The 20,305-nt window shown below is 42.3% G+C and overlaps 1 protein-coding gene across 6 annotated transcripts in view; it reads right to left on the bottom strand.

The window, feature by feature from the left end:
• Nucleotides 1–388: 388 nt before the first annotated feature.
• CRBN (cereblon) overlaps nt 389–20,305 on the bottom strand; it is a 42,955-nt gene continuing 23,038 nt past the window's right edge. For 3 of the 6 annotated variants that reach the window (XM_064667135.1, XM_064667136.1, XM_064667137.1), the window contains 10 exons: nt 13,492–13,604; nt 12,306–12,508; nt 11,294–11,443; nt 9,333–9,495; nt 8,830–8,892; nt 8,325–8,409; nt 8,047–8,162; nt 6,029–6,093; nt 4,797–4,928; nt 389–3,570 (listed from right to left, as the gene is read on the bottom strand). In XM_064667135.1, the coding sequence (XP_064523205.1) occupies nt 3,387–3,570; nt 4,797–4,928; nt 6,029–6,093; nt 8,047–8,162; nt 8,325–8,409; nt 8,830–8,892; nt 9,333–9,495; nt 11,294–11,443; nt 12,306–12,508; nt 13,492–13,575 (1,245 nt within the window). In that variant the 5' untranslated portion in view covers nt 13,576–13,604 and the 3' untranslated portion in view covers nt 389–3,386. Of the gene's footprint in view, nt 3,571–4,796; nt 4,929–6,028; nt 6,094–8,046; nt 8,163–8,324; nt 8,410–8,829; nt 8,893–9,332; nt 9,496–11,293; nt 11,444–12,305; nt 12,509–13,491; nt 13,605–16,657; nt 16,768–20,305 lie in introns of those variants that run through there. The other 3 variants (XM_064667133.1, XM_064667134.1, XM_064667138.1) reach the window with 3 other exon arrangements.

The following is a 20,305-nucleotide window of genomic DNA, read 5'->3' as shown; positions in this document are numbered from 1 at the left end:
TGTTTGTTATCTTCCACAGGAATTAACCCCTGCTAAAAGGAAAGGGCATGAAAACAAAATAATCACATTTTTAAAGCAAGCAGTGCCAGCTTGAGCTCTGGAAAAATGATATGTTTGTTTGTTTGAGTAAACACTTTATATTTTACAGAGTATGGACTATGTAAATGTCAGAAGAGATGAAGCAGTTTGATGCACACATGGTCAAGTAAAATACTTGCTCTACAACAGATTAGTTGATTAATTAGTCTGTGTCAGTCCAGCCTGCACAGACTTTAAAGCCAAAACTCTTTCATTCCACATGACTTTTGCAGCCAACCTGTTTAAAACACAACATAAACCCAAGCATTGCCTTTTTCCCTTCCCAGCAATCAGCAAAAGAACAGGGGAGTTTTGAAACAAATTGAATTTTATTCTTTGCAAATGTTTGCAAGCAACAAGATTTGTCAGAAAAGTTGTCCCAAAAGGCAGAGAGAGGAAGAGTCAGAGAGGAGACAGGGCTGCCCCTCATCAGCCTCACAGAGCAATTCAAGGTGACAGTGGGAGGAACAAATGAACTGCAGCACGTACAAAAAGAGCCTTATTATAAAACAAAGAGCATTTGAACATGTTTCAGCCCCAGTGTGCAAATGGCCTATGTGGTTCTACCTGTTAATGGAAATATATGAAAACTGCAATATTACAGGCTCTGCTTGTGAGGGTGCAACAATGGCTTGGGAGTCTGTGCTCCATGTGCTGTGATCCCTCAGTCCTGCTGCCTGCAGGACACTCCTCCTGTCCCAAAGGGTGCACATCCCACCCCTCCCCTCCCCAGACACACACCAGCTCTTCCACAGCCCTGCTCCCACATCTCAGGGCAGAGGAGGATGGTGGCAGAGGAGAAAAATAATCCCCTGGGGCAGCAACCACTGGATTAATTCCTGCAGGAAGCTACAACCAAGGAATGGGGTAAATGTAGCAAATTATCCTAAAATGTCATTTCCTTTGCTCTAGCTCTCAAAAGCATACCCTGTCCATACTTGTAACCATTTTCCATAATCCCAACCAGAGTTTTCTCTTCAAAACAGAGAAAAACATAGAAAACATGACCCAAGGTACAGAACCACCCCCAAGCCCCCACCCACCCTGGAAGCCACGTCCTGTACACTCTGCTCACTCACTGTGCTGGATTCATGGCAGGATTCCTCAGCAACCCACATCACACTTGTTTGCAACCTGGAAAGTGTCCTGGACTTCCACATGGCAAACATCACACAGGTCAGGCAGATGGAACAGCATCATCAACAAGGAAATGAAATTACTGCTAATTTTACTCCTGACTTACCTTGATTACATTAGCTTACATTTGATTATATACACACAATCCCAAAAATATGCCTATTTTGGATTCAAACAGTACCAACATAACAAGATTTTTAGTTGAGACAATCCAAAAGACTCAGCCAAAAACTCAAAGACCTTATGAAGTTCAGTGACAGCTGAGAAAATCCATTTGAAACCCCCCTTCCCCATCCCCTTGGAAAAATAAACCAAGTCTACAGCCAAGGTGTGTCTGTGTGTGCAGGGTGTGAGGGGAGCCAGGCATGGTTCCAGTGGTTATCCAAGTGCAGAGGATCCAGAGCCTCCCTCTCACACCAGTGCTTGGCATTCCAGCCTTTTCAAAGCTTATTACAGAAACATAATCAAAATACAGAATGTTTTCTCCCAGAAAATGAGCCATCATTCACCCCCTATTTGTGCAGAGCTGTATCCCAAGCACTGCTTTTCACAGTCCACTGCTCCACAGAGCACTGCACATGGAATTAAACATGGAATTAAGAGTGTCTGAGGAGAACAAAGGAGACCACAGAAGCACAGAGGTAGAAAGCTTCAGAGAACTAAATCTGAGTCACACAATCATCAGTTCCTACATACCTGGCATGACAAACACCTCAGCAGCCTCTCAGCATCCTGCAGGGTCACACCTGGGTGTTCCCAGCTGCAGGGACCACATTCCCACAGGAATCAGCTCCTTCTCACTGAAGTGCTCTGGCCTTGCTACATCTGGTGCCTGACAGAGAACAAGCAACTAACGGCTCATGTCTTAAACCTTAAGTAGTTTTGTGTCATTGTATTTAGCAAGTGAAGAAATAAAGAGTGAATGATAAAGCTTCACAAGAAAAACAAGTGAGTATGTGCACAAACACAGGGAGAAATCTCCAGCTTCCATCACCAGAGTGAATTCTGAGGGAAAACCACCCCAATAAACCAGTGGCAAAAGCTGCCTCAGTTTGGCAGATAACGCTTCAGACAAAAAACCCCCACCAAAACTAAAACAACAACCTACCAAAAAACAACCTCCCTCAAAACACTCTGCCTTCATCTGTTTTATTTAGAAACTTTTCCTCTTTGTAAGGTGATAACGTGGAATTTTACTTTATGATCTGTAAGTGCAAAAGAAAAAATAATTAAAGAGATGTTGCCTCCCCCTCGTCACTATAAATAGTCCTAAAAAATCCCCTCAGTGGCGTGTTTTAGAGAGTCCTTCCCAGAATTCTGGATACCTCTACTGGTAAACCTTTCCAGTAACAATTTTGACAAGTAACTGAAGCACATTCAACAGCAAATGACAATGTTGTTTCTGCCCTGGGACTGACCTGTGTATTTTTTATAAACAATTTAAAATTTAAGACTTCTAAAGTCAAAGAGACTAAATAGATCAGACAACCGGTAAGGAACAAACACTTCCCATGGGTTCCATCCCGTGAGGCAGCAGCAGCTCCTGCTTTTGCCCATTCCAGCACTGCCACCAACACTTAGATCAGTCAGAAAGACTTCAGCCTTGTTCTCTCTTCCATGGTTATTCAGCAAATATCTGAGAAACAGCACAAGCAGAAAACCTGAAGTACTTCAGAGTCAGAAACAGGGATTCTCAGCAAAACCACTTGTAAGTGTGTTATGGAAAATACTCTGCAGCAAGTAACTGGTATCTACCATCCCGGGGCTATTGCATAAATCAGACTCTGGTTATCCAGGATTTAGTTCCTGCCCATCTTCCTGCACTGCAAGTGGGAATTATACACAGAGAAAGTTCAGTCTCAAATCTGGCCACGTGGATCAGAGATTTCTTGGTGTCTCCTGTTTCTGTCCAGATGGACCATCCTTTCTTAGTGTCTCAAGCCATCTCCTCAGCTCTCCCTTTAAGGACTCAGCCTTCAGTCTCAGCATTCCTGAAGGAACAGAGCACGGATGCACAGCACTCCCAAACGTGGTGACCCTGCCTGTTTCCTTGGATTGGTGAGTGTGGTCGGGGGTTCTGGGGGTTTCTCAGGTCTAAGGAAGCATCAGAAGCAGAACTGAGCAGATGCATCTGCAGGAGCCCTGGCCAAGGCCCTGCAGGAGGTGACAGGTCACAGGCAGAGGATCGGGGAGCCCTCGTGGTCGGAGTCTTCCTCCCCCTCTGGGATGCGGGGCAGGAGAGCGGAGCGTGTCAGCCCCCAGAACTTCTGAGGGGACATTTCCTTCTTGGTGGCTGTGAACTTCCAGCCCATGTGGCTCCCACAGATCCTGCACTGGGCTATAGTCCAGGCATACCTAAAACACAAACCAAAAGGTTTCCTTTGGATGGAAGGAAAAGGCACTTTAAAAACACTTCATTGGCTAAGAAGTCCCAAGCTGGATTTGCAAAGACAATCCAGGTGCCCAATTCCCACCTAAAACCTTGCAAAGCTTAAAAAAATTAAGAAAAAAATCCCCACAAGCTCCCCACCCCCAAAGCAGCCTTCAAAGAGAGGAAGCAACAACACTTCAGCAGCTGAGGAGATGCTGAGAGCCTCAAAGAAGGGTCAGAAAATGGTTCTCTGAGTAAATTACTTAATGGGAATAAAAGGGACTTTTGCCCTGCTCTTAAAAAAACAGGGAACTGCACTTCCCACAGCAACAGAGCTTTTCTGTAACAGCTTTAAAGGGCAGAACATGAATATTTCAAAGCCCTCACAGAAGAGCTGAGAAAACACAAAAGGATGAGAAATATTAACTACAGGTATTAGAAGCCATAAGTTTTCTTCAGGGAGTGTTAAAATGTGCAGGTCTTGGGACAGAAATTCCACACACCCTCCACGTCACTGCTCAGTGCTATGTGACAATCCAGGGAAAAATCCTGGTCATTATTAGGCAAACTTTTACATCTTGACAGCTAATTGTGCTACTCTCTCAGAGAGACTGGCTCATTAAAAACAAAATAAAATCCGAGATAATCAGAGCAATACAAATGTAACTTTTAATTTTACAAAACATTTATTCAGTTTTCAGAGCTACAAAAAAAAGTATTTCAGTAGAATAAGTATATCCTACTAAAATACTTCTTAAATAAATAGTATAAATATAGAATAAATATATTCTATAAATATAGAATAAATATATTCCAAATCTATATATTCTGATTTTCATTTGCATTTTCTGCTGAAAGAAAGCTGAAAGAAAGCTGCAGCTTATACAAAACTATACACAAAGAAACTCCCAGACAACCAACTATTCATAAACTCCCAGATCACCAACTAGTGATCAGACTCTAAGTTACGTTTTAAGATCTGAAGATTTTCCTATTTTAAAAACATTAAAGATAAATTCTGTAAATATTTGATGTGATTTTTTTCATTTTATGCTGTGTTTTGAATAAGTCTAAATTTACTCCCTTGTTTTTCGTAGGAGTGAAACGATGACACGTGTTTAAAAATTAAATATTTAACTCCTCCACTGTCACAGAAATACATTTCCATCGGAATTTCTGCCATTTCCTGGTAAAATCTGAGTGTTCTTACCCAGGGAACCAGCTGTGCTCTGTGGAGGGCCGTCCACTGAGATTCAAATTGCAGGCTTTATATACAGTGAGGGTTTCATGGATGTATCCATGGGGATTCACATAGGCTGCCATGGGGCCACACAAGGATAAGCTGCAACACACAATTAATGGCAGCAGAGTTCAAGGAAAAAATCAAAAAACAAACTCTGGCACATGGAAATAGAGGAGGGGGGAAAGTACCTTTAATTATATTCTTAAAAACTGAAAGAAAATATTTAAAATAATTTAAAATGTCATTTGTCCCATTTTCTTAGAATTGCAGAGAGGTACATGATAGACTCATCAGTTATTTTACTTGCTGCTTTTAAATAGCCAATAAAAGCAATTAAAATCTAACTAACAGTCAGAAAAATGTTCATTTATCACACCAACTTCTCCTCACCTTCTGTTAAAAGTACATCACATTGACACAGCAGGAATTGTGGCTTCTGCAATCCATTATTTGATTAGAAGATAAGAAATGGTTTTTAATTACCACATCAGCTCCTTATCACACTGATAAAGGAAAACTGTGGGGAGTCTTTGTTAAACCAAGACATCTTTTAACCTTCACATTATCACAGGGGATGGGCTGATAGTCAAGATTAAAATAGTGACAAAACTGCCAGAAGCAGCAATTATTTGGGAAATCTACAGTCTCATTACTGTTAAACAAGGAAGATATTGTGTAGTTCAAATACAGAATGGGACAATACTGTAGTTATTAGGGATAACCTGAAATTCTTAAAATAAAAAAGGAATCACAATACACCTTCCTTGCATGACAACACCCTGGGAGCCTATTTATATCACCAATTAGTGCATTTTAATCCCCTGTTGACACATAAAAGTGAGGATGGAAGGGCTAAGAAGTAAAACTTGGGATCTCATAAACTTTATTCAGAGACAACAGGATGGAAAAGTCTCATGTAACACATTTCTATTTCAAATGCTTTAGTGCAAGGTGCTGGGTGTGTAGCACCACACACCAGACACTGTTCCAATATACCCCAGATTTCCTCACTTTTTATTAAAAAAAAATTAAATAACCAGTTTTATTTTGTAAAGAAAACTCCCTATAAATAGTTACTTCCATTTTATTCGAGCTGTGCAAAACACAGCAGTTATGAGACATGACCCAGCTGAACCTGCTTTGCTGTGCCAGGGTTTCTGATTCAGGAACCTCCCAAAGATGAAGTGCAACAAACTCACCTGAATATTTCATTCTTGGTAGTTATTTCTGTGTCTTGGCATTGCTTACAACAGAGAGATGTACACTTGGAAAGGGAAAAAAGAGGGTCAGTCCATCCATTTCCAGACACTTGTCAGCAGTGGCAAATAATAAATATGTCTCTCTCTTTCCCTCAGAACAGGCTTTGTAGCAATTATTTTGTTTATCTGAGCAGCAGGCACTTATGTTTTCTCTTTCTATGAAAGGATATTTTCTTCTATGTCTTTTACTTATTTAAACGTTAATTATTATCTAAAAGACATCACAATTTTTACACACACAGAGATCCACACACAGTTTCGTATTTGACTACACAGAGATAATAAACAAATGAGCCAACCTCCCAAGGTCTCAAAAAGCTAATCTAGAAAAAACAACCTTTGCTCTTCTAAACTGCAGCACAGAAAAGGCAGATGAGTACAAATGCAATCATTAAGTCTTTCTAAAAATTTCAGAGTACTGTAGATCAATGGGTTTAATTTCCTCACAAAAAATAGGTAAAACATATTGATCTTTCTCTGGGAGATTAGAACAGATTAATCCATCTTCTACAATTTCTAGAAAGTAGAACCAAGCAATTCATCACTGCCCAGAAAATAAGCATTTAACTCAGCTTAGTAAATTAGTGAACCAGCTCCTATTAATTTTCAGGAGGTGCAGTGCTGCTTTTTAAGGGTAACACCTGTGAAACTCCCCCAAAATAATCCACTGCATTTTGGATTCAATTTGATATCAGTGAATCAAGTTTATATCAAAGAAATGGATCAGGCCTCAGATCAGTTACATTACTGGGAATTACATTCTGAACAAGCCAGAGCACCCTAAAGAACTCTGGTAAAAAAAAGAGTGGATTGGACCAAAATAGATGTTGGTGAAAAAGCTGTAAAAAGCTATAAATGCACTCAGCAATCTCACACTATTACAGAACAGTTAAACACATTTACAGGCTAGAATGGCACATGTTGATGAAGAAAACACCTTTTTAGTGCAGGTTAACAATCAACTTTACCTTCTATTTTATGAGGGTAACTTTAGCCTTGTCACCTTGGAATTTATAGAAAATACAGAATGTACTGAACATGAACACAGCACCTGAATAGCTGAGTATTTTCAGAGTCCCTGACTCAGGAAAGATAAATGAAGTTTAATCTGGTTACAGAGCCTCAGGCAAAAACCTGCCCATTTCTGCCTCAGAATCTGGAAGAGATGTTTTCTGTCTCCACTCGCTGTATTTTCCCTTTTACATTTTTTGGTGCCTGAACTTTGGGAAGAGGAACAGCATTAAAATGATACTGTGGTTCTCTTTTCCTCAGAAACAGGCAGCACTTTTTAGGCAAACAGGCAAAATTTCCACTGCTCTGTATCAAGCAGATAAACAATATTATTATTATTAATAAAGCATATATTACTATCAAGAAATGTACTGAATAAAAATAAAACATTTAGAGTATCACAAGGCCATGGCAATGGAAAGAAGGGAAGGGAAGACAAGTTTTTTAATATCATAACAAAGAATTACCTGACAAGTTAATACCTGTCTTTTAGAAAAAAATGCTCATAGTCCAATATTTAGATTGATACTCAAAAGATCAACAGTACAAAGGTTTATCTTCTGCTACAAAATCCCCAGGTTTCCATGGCACACTGATCCTTGACTGCAGTGTCTGTATGGGGTTATAATGTTCATAAGATGCTTATGAGCAACACTGGACTTACAGCACCATCTCTTGGCTAAAAAAAGTGCTGGGAGGCCTTGAAATAGTGTTTCTAACCAAAGCAAATATTATTTGTTTCATGTTTGCTGCCAAACAAAATCCAGCACTGAGAGACCACTTTCCCTCTTGAGCAAACTTAAAGGGGAGGGAAGAAACAAGAGAAATTCACTCTCTAGAAGGATGAGCTGGAACATTAACAGGTTCTTGTCAGAGATTGTAACAGTCACTGCTATAACTCTTTATGGCAAGAACAATTTAAGGACAAGGAAAGCAAAAATACTCACTTTGTTCATGATGTCTAACTCACAGCGGAGTCTCTGCACAGCACTGCCTATTTTGAGCAGCTGGATACGTAAAGCATCATCAATGGGCAGGCAGGCAGCAACTCTGTAAGAAAAATCTGGAAATGAGAGACCAGCAGGTCTGTTAGAATTCAACAGAGAAACCAAACCCACTACTCCTGCTTACTCTGTAAAAGGTAATTACCTAAGCTGTGTTCTCGTAGGAAATTAAAAAAAATAATAAAGCAAACTCGAGTTTGTAAAAATCAATAATTTCCTACCTATTGGGTTTGTTGGAAGAGATTCATCTTTAAGGTTTTCATCCCATTCATGTAGCTGCCTCTTGACTCTTTCCATCAAGGTTTCCTTTTGTTAGAAGAAAAGCCTAATTTAAATACATAGGTATTTCTGGTTTCTTAGGAAAAAAAAAAAGGGAAGCAAAATGTAGAGTAAGGTATTTTCCCTAAGTGGACATGAGCTTTTACAACTTGCAGTAATTAAAGAATCATTTTGTATCGACATATTTTAACTATTTTTTCTCTGAGACAACACAGCAGGAATCAGAATCTCCAAAATCCACCCCAAAAAAACGCTCCAGAAGGAGGGAACAACCACACAGAGAGGGAAGCCCTTCCTGATCTTTTCACACTACACTGAAAAGTATAAAGTGCTTTAAAATGTAACTTATGAGTCAACAAAATTAAAGCTTTTATATTATCCAATCCTTAGATTTTACAGCTATAAAACTAACTGAAGGTTGTTTGATAATACACAGGGTGGACTTACAGCATCATACAGAGAGTAGAGCCAGGGAGGCCAAGATGTCAAACTGGCACAGTGGAACTTCCTCTGAAAGCAAACCCAGAAACATTAATTCTTTAACACAAGCAGATTTTAGGGACAGAAGATTTCAAGGTAATTTCCCTTTTATATGTCAAAAACAGTGGATTAAATAATAAATCCATATATAAACTGGCACAGGTTGCCCAGAGAAGCTGTGGCTGCCCCTGGATCCCTGGAAGTGTCCAAGGCCAGGCTGGATGGAGCTTGGAGCAACCTGGGATAATGGAAGGTGTCCCTGCCCATGGCAGGGGGTGGCACTGGATGGGCTTTAAGGACCTTCCCAGTCCAAACATCCTGTGATCCTATGAAAAACAGGATGCTGGCATCTCCCTTCCCCGTTGTGCCTCCTCCTCTACAGATGAACAGATGGAATTTTATACTGATTTTCAAAACACCATCAGAAATTAAAAAAAAACCCTCAACCAAACCCCTGGAGTAATTCTAACCTTCTGGTACTTCTGCCACCACTGCCGGATGGCTCGGTCCTGCCAGGAGGAAGGCTTGGGAGAGGGGCACACGTGGCACCTGCTGAGGGACTGCAGCTGCACTGCTGCCATCGTGGAGGGCAGCACTCGCTCGGGAAGGATCTGCACTTTGGCCTGCTGGATTCTGAGAGAAGAAAGAAAAGGGTGAGCTGTACACACACATCCAGAGGTTAAAAACTGCACTGGACTGCTCGTAGAACACAGGCTTGGGTAATAGATTAATCACTACACAGTAGCATAGAATTTAAGCAGCAATCCATTCCATCACATTTTTTTTGTCTTTATATTTTAGAGCACTGTTGGGATTGTGGTGGACAGAAATATATATTGTTGAGATTGTGGTGGACAGAAATACAGACAGATTGGCAGCGGCAACGCAGCAGAATATTCCACCATCTCAGCACTATGTATTTAGATTTTTGTCTCCTCAAGTTCCTTTTGGTACAAGCCAGTATTCAGCTCTCACATCTCAAACCCTCAAAAGGTGGTTCAGCTGAAATGCAGTTTGCTATCTTCAAACCACAAAAGCTTATGTGCTCAGCCAGAGGTCAGAATCAGCAGAAATACGATATAGACTCTGATCAGCTTTTAATATCCCACCATCAAATCCCTATTCCACAAAGAGTTCAGCTTATGTTGTGTGGCTGCTAAGAATGCTGCCCAGGGGAAAGACTTCACTTTTTATCAGTATTATGCAGCAGAAATACTGAAATATAGAGGTGTGTGTCATTACAAATTTCCAATTTCATTAGAGGGACAACACTGAACTGGTAACTTACAATAAATTATAAACTGATGTTTTGCCATAAGCACTTAATCAGAAAAACCAAGAATTATGGAAATGTTTCTCTTGCTCAGAAGCTCTGGACACTGAATCCTCAGTAGCTGCTGCTACTGAGTACTGCCACCATGTGTCCAAGCAGTGGTTTTCCTGAGCTGTAAAATTTGGAGTGTGTTATTTGTAACCAAAGGTTACACAGTGACAAAAAGCAAGCAGCACAGGTATTCTTAATTTCTTCAGCTGCAGGTCATAAAAGCATAAAAATGCTGAGTCCTGGCTGCTCCCAGGCCTCTTCCTAAAGCAATGCCACTATACTGAACAGCAGGATACAGGTGATTAGTTTCAGATTTACAGATTTAGAGTAATACTTTATAAGCTGTGCAGAAAAGATTGCAGAAACCTCTAAAAATTGTGCTAAGAATTGTCACATGCTCACAGGATCAATGGCTGGAGCCTGCACCTCTGGACAGTGACAATGACAGAGGCTCATAACAGAGGCCATGATGTCAAAGGAAATGAGAAAAGACTCAGCATATTCTTACTAAATGTTAAGTATCTTATCCATTTTTATAAATGGACAAAGGTATTAATTACATAATATGATAAAAACAGTCAGAAGAGCCTCCAAATATCACAGGGATCCCACTGGAACATGGAAAAGGACTAGGAAATAGGAGAATACTCCTATCAAAGCTGACTTGAGTGTGTCTGACAAGTACATGAAGAGAATTGCCAAGCAATAGCAGGAGAAGCAGCACATTTTTATCAGTGAAGCCTCAGTGAACAGAAAGGAAGAGTAAGACTTGCTGAAGGTCAGAATGTACTAAACTGTGACAATGGTTAAGCTGAACAAGATTCAGGATCTGAGAAACTGAAAATGATGGGCTGCTTGCAGTTAGCAGAAATAAAGATCCTTGTTTCATAGTCAAATATTTATGCACAAATCTCAGTGGGCTTTTGGTTTACCAAGGAAAAAATGCCAGAAGTCCTTAATAACCAGAGAAGCTGCTGACTAAGCATTCAATCACTATCTATAGTAATTAGACAACTGTGTGACTGAAAGGGCAGCTGCATCTGCAGTAAAATGTAAAGTTTTGGGGAGACAAGGTTTGCAGTAAGTAGAATTAAACAAATGTCTTACCCATCTGACTGTGTTCTTATTTCAAGCACCTTGAACCTCTGCCTTCCTATTGCTTTCACCTTGACTGTTTCAATTCCATATTCCTGCTCTTCTCTGTAGGCATAGATTTCTGCTGTTGTTCCAAAATGTGCTTCCCTTTCACGTACGTTACTAAAATAACAGAATCAAAGGTAAATTTAATCAATTACCCACCCTCCAAACAGCTCATTCAAATTCCAGGAGTCAGTCTGCCTGCACTGACTATACATAATGAGTCTTATCAAAAAAGTAATTTTGGTTAAATGCTTTCAAGTAATCACAATTATTTTTCCTTAATTCCTTTATTTAGTTTTAAAAGTGACTTCTAATTTTTTATTTTTTTTTTTTATGGTTGGGTTTTTTTTGCCAGTTAATTTGGTTTTATTTTAGGGTCTATAGGTGACATTCTAGTAGCACAGGCACAGTGTATCTGCTTCTCAAATGCAGATACTTAAAGGACCAACATTCTTTAGATGGACTTTATAAAAATAATTGTTACCACCTCCCACATAATTAAACCATAGTAATCTTGGGGGAGAAAGAGGGAAAAAAATTCCCAATTTCTTTTGGCACCGATTAGCCTTCATCTTTTCTGCTTTTTTATCACCTCCTGTGTCCCAACTCTACCGTGAAACATTTGTCTGTGCTTGTTAATTTATACACAAAACAAGCAACAATACAGCTCTCAAAACAAGAATGTGATTTTGCCACTTCAGGTCCTGGCTTATTCTTTAAGCAAGATGGAACAAACAGTTCCCAAAATCAAGAGGATGCTCAAACAAGGTAGCAGATCAGCACTCGCTGTTTCTCTACACAAAAACGTGATGCTGTCAAGCACCAACCCGGCGTGACACGACAACCTCGTGACACTAAAAGGCCATTTTGGGCAAACAATCTCAACGTACACCTTGATATTCAGCACAGAACCGAAGCAACCACCTGCTTTTGGTTGAGTATCCACAGAAGCAGCGCTCCAAGTGGCCGTGTGCTGTACCTGTAGGCGAGCACGGCGAAGGTCCTGTCCCTCTGGATTAAGTTGCGCACCATGCTGACCTCCTGCGGGTGGAAGAGCTGCAGGGGCAGCGTCTGCCCCGGGATCAGCATCACCATCACGTGGGGCAGCACCGGGATCACCTGGCAGCTGTCGTCGTCGTGGACCGTCCTCCCGTGGAACTCCTCCATGTCGGAGCCTAAGTACTGGGAACAGGGCAAGGGTGGTCAGAGAAGGGCCGGGGGGTTTGCGGGAAGGACGTGGAGGTGTTGGAGGCACTGAGTGATCAGAGGGATGGAGCAGCTCTGCTGGGAGGAGAGGATGGGAGAGCTGGGATTGTTCAGAGGATTCAGGGTGAGCTATGAGGAGAGGCTGAGGGAGCTGGGGCTGTTCAGCCCGGAGAAGAGGAGGCTCAGGGGAGACCTCCTCACCCTCTGCAACTCCCTGACAGGAGGGGGGAGCCAGGGGGAGTTGGTCTCTTTTCCCAGGCAACCATCAGCAAGACAAGAGGGCTGGGTCTGCAGCTGTGCCAGGGGAGGTTTAGGTTGGATATCAGGAAAAATTTCTTTCCAGAGAGGGTGATCAGCCATTGGAATGGGCTGCCCAGGGAAGTGGTGGATTCTCCGTCCCTGGAGGTTTTTAAGATGAGACTGGATGTGGCATCAGTGCCATGGGCTGGGAACCACGGCGGGGTTGGATCAAGGGTTGGACTGGATGATCTCAGAGGTCCCTTTCAACCCAGCTGATTCTGTGATTCTGTGAATTGTGGCCTTTCAGTGCCTGAAGGAGCCGACAGGAAAGATGGGGAGAGACTGTTACAAGGGATGGAGTGACAGGACAAGGGGAATGGCTTCACACTGCCAGACAGTAGGGTTAGATGGGATATTAGGAAAAAATTCTTTATAACGGGAGTGGGGAGGCCCTGGAACACGTTGCTCAGAGAAGCTGTGGTTGCCCCATTCCTGGGGGTGTCCAAGACCAGGCTTGGAGAATCTGGGATAGTGGGAGGTGTCCCTGCCCATAGGACTCAATGAGCTTTAAGGTCCTTTCAGCCCAAATCATTCAATGATCCTATGATTCTATGAAACTAAAATTAAGTCTTGGGCTTAAGAACATTACAACAGAACTACACAAACCCAATCCAAACCTCTTCAGGATGTATTTAATGGACAATATATAAAAAACATACCATATGTGATGTGGGCAAACTGGTATCAAAATTAATGACGTTTGGCTTTTCTGCATCTTTACTATCTTGGTCTTCCACTTCCATTTCATTGTCATCTTCTTCCTCACTCTCTGCTAAGAAGCACAGACAGAATATTGTGTAGAAATCAGTCAGCAAAGACTAAGAGACTGAAAAAAATCAGAGAATGAGGGAAATGCATTCAATATTCCCAGGCTACAGCTTGCACAGGGAAGCAACCTTTACATGTGTAAACTCAAGAAAAATAATTTTCTTGCTGTATACAGGAAAATCATTATTCTACAGAAAGGCTCAAACGCTGGCAATTTACTTTTGAAAAGCTAAAGAATGACATTTTTGGAAGAAAATAATAAACAAAGGCTGTCAGTGCAGATTTTCCCTGCAGTAGTACTTCTTTATCTCAGTTCTAAAGGTCTTCTGTCTGTACACTGGGTTTCCAGATAACTTAATTTCTTGCAGGATGCTGAATGCAGTGTTTGAAGCAGTACAAACCAGAACAATAAAAATAAGCAATGTGAAGCTGTGTATTCATGCAGGGACTCCTGCTGGTATTTTAGACAATTTAACTGCTGTCAGGCTCTGCTGTGTGTACAAAACAAACACACAAACCCAGCAAAGGCAACTCCTGAGGAAGCAAATTACATGACTCCAAAAGATTTCAGGTATAAAACAGTATTTAAAAATTACTTTTTCCTTCCTATTTCTCAGTTCCAGATGTTGATCTTAAAATCACTTTCAGCAAGAGGACAGTTAAAAAATTATCAGTATGTTTTATTTTGGAAACATAAATGGTGCACTTATCTGTATAAAATCTGTATAGATATTCTAAAATAAATTAAAAACATAGTGAAATAATAAAAAATATTATGTCTAAAATGCTGGTTTCACTGTCTGTTCTGTACATTCCCATACAGTGTGTGCCTGCAAATACCCAAACCAAATGCAATGCAATGATCACAAATTTATATCTGCTTTATCTGACCCTATTTCTTTGAACACAAACACTATTCATACACCATATTATATCTAAAAGAGATGTTATCATAAACCAATCTGCAGGATTCTTACACCAAGAGCTGCTGGGTAATGGATAATCCCAATGGTGCTGAAAAACATCATTTAGATGTTGAAAGCTATTACAAGATAAGCAGAAAAATATCTTAACAACAGCCTGTCTGTTTGCCTGCCTTTGCAACCAGTATATTCTTAAGAAATAATCCAGAGCTGAAAATTTAAAGGGTGGAGTGATTAACTGATCTGAAGGGTTCTGTAGGTAAATCTTACAAAAGAAAGGTGCTGCAGAACAGAAGAATCTTCCTTAAGAAAGGGGAGCACCACTAATTTTACTATTTCTGAGAGTGGGAAGACAAGAGAACAGTGAAGAACTATAAGCTGGTTTTGGAGAACCTTTCCTTTCCTTGTTTGGCCTTCACACACACTTGTTAAATAGTCAATAGTCTTCTTTCTGCTCCACCTCATTTTTCTTTTAATAATGCCTAGTTTATAGCACCTGCTCCTATGGATCCATCCTATATTTTATTTAGCTCAACAAAAATTATCCAGCGTGTCAGAAAAGGAGGTTACAGGCTCTCTTTGGTATTTTACCTAATTAAAATATTTTAAGCAATGAGACATCATCTTCCTAATTATTGTTAAAAATATTCCATTTCTACACGAAATTTTCTTCCATCATATTCAGTTAGGAACCCTGACTGTGAATGATTGCAAAATGCTTAAGATGTATGTAAATGCTTAGTTTGATATGGAGGGGAAGAGCAGGAAGTTTTTGCTTGGTTCTGGGGCAGCAGTGCCAGATGGGGGGAAAGAAAAAAAACCATAATATTCTGCTTTTCCATGTGCTCTCATCCAGCTGGATCCATCACTAGCAGGTCGAACAGCCTTTTAGAGCGAGGCCATTCCCCTTGTTCTGCTGAAGGCAGAAGGAATTAACAGCAGTTGATTAGAAAGAACTGCCTGCCCTGCAAACTTTTGCTGGTTCTTGCCAAAAACGCACAGTGGCTGCTGTGTGGTGGCACAGGAACGATGACTCATTTCACTGCAGCAGCACCAGCGAGCGGCGAAAAAACACCACCGGCGTCTTCACCCTCACCACGGGGACAGCAGGGGGGAGGCAACACAGCCTGCAGCTTTACACCCCTCACTATACATTTATTATTATTATTTTTTTAGACTTCCAGCACGCGGGGATGAGGGAAAGGCAAGTGCTGAGGGGCCCCTGCATGACAGGGCTCACGTTCCCCTCATGGCACATCAGGCATTCCCAGAAGCTCCCGTTCCACCCTCGACGCGCCTTTGTGCACAAATATGAACCTCATAACAACGTAATCCTATTAAGGCCGTACTTCCTAAAATATTCAGGGAATATTTTCATACTATTTAAAATATACAGGCCTAAAATGCTCATAGAATTTCCTGCCATAGGAAGTGACTTTGGTTACTGGCAGGACTTACTGCTACTTTCTCTTCTACATGCTTATTCTGAAATAATGTTCTTTTCCAGTTTAGCACGAGCTGCTTCCCAAAACCATACGATCTCCTGCCACTTTGGAGGCACTATATGCAGAAAAACGCACATTATTATGCAATAAGTACGCGTAATGAGGAATTACAGTGGGGTGTGTGCACAGATAAGCCGGGCTGTCCCACACACCCAGCACAAACACTGCCAAAGCCTGCACAGCGCATGGGGCACAGCCTCTTGCTTCCCTGCTTATTAACGGCACCGGGGAGCATTTAAATGCAGTGGAGACCTTCTAAAACAACACACGTATTCCTCAGACTTCGCTTGGTTTCTGAATGTGCAGAGAAAGGTCCGGTTTGCCCAATCTGGTGGAAACCCCACAGCGCGTTTCGCCCCAACACCCCCGACCGAGTGTCCCACCCTCCACCGCACATTTATGGACTCGGTGGATTTATAAGAGCCCAGGCCTTACAAAAGCAGGATTTGCGGCTCCACCGCCCAAGGTTCGCCCTCCACCCAACCGGGAGCGCCCCCAGCTCCACAGCCCAGCACCCCCGGCCACGCACCGCTCCCCTCACGGCCCCTCCGCCCTGCCCGCTCCGCTCATTCCCCTCACATCGCCCTCAGCCCTTCCCTTCGCCCCTTCCCCCCGGCCCCGGCCCCTACCCGGCACCAGCTGGAGGTGGTTCCCCATGTTGTTCCGCGGCTCGCCGCCTCCCTCCTCGGCGGCCATCGCTGTTTACCCGGAGAGGAGCCTGGGAAGCGGCCGGGGCGGGGCGGCAGGAGGAGCCCGAGCCTGGGCTGGGGGGAGCGGGAGTCTCACCGGCCGTGGGGCGGTGGTGCCGTGTCCCCCGGCAGGGACAGTCCCTCCCGGCCCTGGCGGTGCGGGGGACAGCGGGCCCTGCTCTCCCCAGAGGGCACGGCCATGGCGGCCCCGGTTAGAGCCTCCGGGCTGGCACCTGCTGCGGCTCCCGAAAGCGCCTCAGTGCCCGAGCCCGGCTTTGAGCCTGGCAGAGGGGCTGGGTGCGGATAAAATCACATGGATGGAGCCTGTTGGGTAAATGGCTTGAGAAAGAAGCCATAAACACACCGATGAGTTAAAAATCAGTACATGAGAGACGTGGAGCAGGTGCAGGGAAGGGCCGGGGAGATGGGGAGGGATCTCTGCTGTGAGGGGAGGCTGAGGGACCTGGGGCTGTTCAGCCTCGAGAAGAGATGACTGAGAGGGAATCTTATCAGTGCACACAAATATTAATTATTTAATTATTAAAATTATTAATTAAGGGCCAGTGCCAAGAGGATGGAGCCAGGCTCCTCCCGGTGGTGCTGAGCAGCAGGACAAGAGGCAACACACTGAGACTGATGCCCAAGAAGTTCCATCTGAAGCTGAGGAAAAAGTTGTTTTCTGTGCAGTGACAGAGCACTGGAACACGTCGCCCAGAAAGGGTGTGGAGTCCCCTCATTCCAAGGATCATCTGGGCACAGTCCTGTGCCATGTGCTCTGGGATGACCCTGCTGGAGCAGGGAGGTGGGACCAGATCACCTCCAGTGGTTCCTTCCAACCTGCCCCATCCTGTGGCTGACTTGTTATTTCTGCGATCCCAGCAGAGATTCCTGAGGGACACCAGGTCTCACTGGTGTGCCAATGTGAGCTGGACAGGCACCATGGGAGGCTGAGATGACCTGCATGGTTTGTGGGACAGACCTCAGTCCTTGTGTAGTTTCATTGCTTTCCCCTTTGAATAACCCCAAACAAACCTGCCATATAATGACTCCGGGATTTCTCCCTTTCTATTACAACATTTACTTTTTCTACTGTTGGCAATGTTTATTACAAATCACTAAATTCCATACGGTGCTCCTGAGCATTTCACAGTTGCTTTATCTCAGCCCTGAGATTGTTTTGTCCCAAAAAGGCCTTTTTTGCAGGGCAGAATTCTGCACTTTCTGCTTTTCTCTTGAGTATCTCCCATTTCAGTTCAGCAACAATATTCTCCCTGGACCAGTGACAGAGGAAACCAATGATTAGCCAGCAAGCAAAACACTAATTTTTATATTTTTTTCAATCAGAATTAAAACATTTTAGAGAAGCACATTTAAAAGACAAATAGCACTCTAATTTCCTTACCATCACGGGTGGGAAATTCCAAAATAATCACTATCTATACTGACCTGAATGTGCCTTTAGAGCAACAATCACTACCACATTTGCCAAATGAGGAGCACAAACATGCCCATGATGATACATTAAGCATTTATAAGAATACAATAATCACTGAAATGATTAAGTTATGATTCCATAAGTTTTTCTGCATTATCTCAGTGTAATATGCCCAATTGCAGGGTATTGTATCTGTTTATACACCATAATAAAAACAATCAAATGTTTTTGTTGTCGGGCTGGTTTGCAGCCTGGCCAACTGAAGTATTAAAAAATTATATGAGCCACTTCTCCACACCCTGGGGTTTCATTAAAATAGTTAGGCTACATATACTTCTCTTAATATGCTAATCTATTTTGATTTCTGTTGTTTTTTTACTGGATTGCTGGGGGTACATTTAAATCACACTTTTAAGCTTGTTTCTGAACTCTCGAGGGACAGAGCTTATTTTTTCGTGGCTCATGAGATTCTCCAATAATTCCATGACTGAAAGAACTGAGGTTTCTTTTAGGAAGCACTAAATTCAATAAAAATCATAATAAAATGATAAGTAGCGGAAACCCAGGATTTCCCTCTCTTATTTTGGATGCTATTGCATCTCTTTATGACCCTAACCCTGCTAAGAGCTGTATCTGTGAGCACATTAACTCCAGCTACTGCCTTAAATCTAAATCCACCCCCCAAACTGGGCATTAGCTATAACTTAGACTTTGACTATGATTTACAGACATCACTATTCACCAGGTTTTCCTACAGGGAAGAGACACTGAAGACACTGTGAGGACTTTTGGTGAAGATTTTTCTTGACATCTGTGACTTCTGTCAAGTACCACGTTACCATCAGGATGTTTATTGAATACACTAAGGTATAATTAATTTTTAGGTTTTTAAATTAAACCTGCTAGGAAACACATTTAACATATCAATATTTATATTTATTATCACAAAAAGCTGCCATTAGTTTGAAGAGTCATTAAGGTTACACTTTAATCCCTCCCAGCAAGTGGTGTGTTCCCAAATGGAGACTGGAATCACTGGGAGTTGTTTGCTATTCCTCCAGGTCAGGTTATAAACAGAAAGCAGCAGGTTGCAGACTGAAAAACAACGTGTCAATCCCAAGTTATTTGAGTAAATTTGGTGAGGGCAAGGCTATGTATATCCCAGAGTCCCTCAGTTAGTCTGGTCAGTGCCAATCTGTCTGAGGGTCCCCAAATTACTGTAATTTAGATGAAGTCAGAGCACTCCAATGTGATGAAGGGCTTTTTGCTTTGGAGCAGCTGCTTCTCACAGATACACACAGACAGCTGGGGGGAAACTTTGCTTCTGGAAACAGCACTCCTAAAATAAAATGGTACTTCAAATACCATGCCACCAGTCCGGGGGGGTTTCATCCCCAAATTCATGTCATCTCCCATGGCTGGTTGGGAATACTGGCTAATTGCAAAGTGGTTCTTGGTTAAACTCTGAGTAGTTTGGAGGCAGAGGACATTAATCACCTTTTCAGAAGAAAAAGGAACAAAGAAAAGGACAGCAGTGCAAAAGATACTGAGAATTTAATTTAGTGTTAATTTAGGTTTCATCCCAGGTCATACTCGAGATGGGGAAAGCAAAGACTTGAGTGCTGGTTACCTGTCCCTGTGCATGAGTTACAGGTGCAGTTCTCAACACAAGGTGTCTGCAAACAATCCCCAGCCTCCCCTTGTCAGTCATTCCAAGCAGGATATATGCTCTACCAAAAAGACAGCTCAACCCCCCCAAAATATACCATTTGGTCAGTTTGCTATTTAACCACAGTACTTTCCCTCCCATATTCCCACTCCTGCATCCACTATGCTCGGGAGGAAAACTGTGTGACTGGTAAAAAGACAAAAGAGGAACTCAGAGCAGCTCTACTGACAAAATCTTTGCCATGTAAAATTCCAAAGCTCCTTTACATCCCTCAGCTCCCTCTTCTCTCGGCACTAGTTGAGAGAAAAGTTGTCAGAACGTATAAGCAGCCAATGCCCTCCCTCATGCCCACCTACATACCGGAATTCAGTGGAAAACTAAATTAATTCCCTCCTTTGTGGGAGGGAGAGGCACTAGATGGTGCTGTAACATTCACTTTTGCAGGATTTCTCCGGGAGAATTACTCAGCTCTGCTGCACTGGGA

This window comes from Pseudopipra pipra, chromosome 11 (assembly GCF_036250125.1).
Source record: "Pseudopipra pipra isolate bDixPip1 chromosome 11, bDixPip1.hap1, whole genome shotgun sequence".
In the NCBI taxonomy this organism is placed as follows: Eukaryota; Metazoa; Chordata; class Aves; order Passeriformes; family Pipridae; genus Pseudopipra; species Pseudopipra pipra.
Note: the sequence above shows the minus strand (reverse complement) of the source record. Positions and strands in the feature narration are given on the sequence as shown.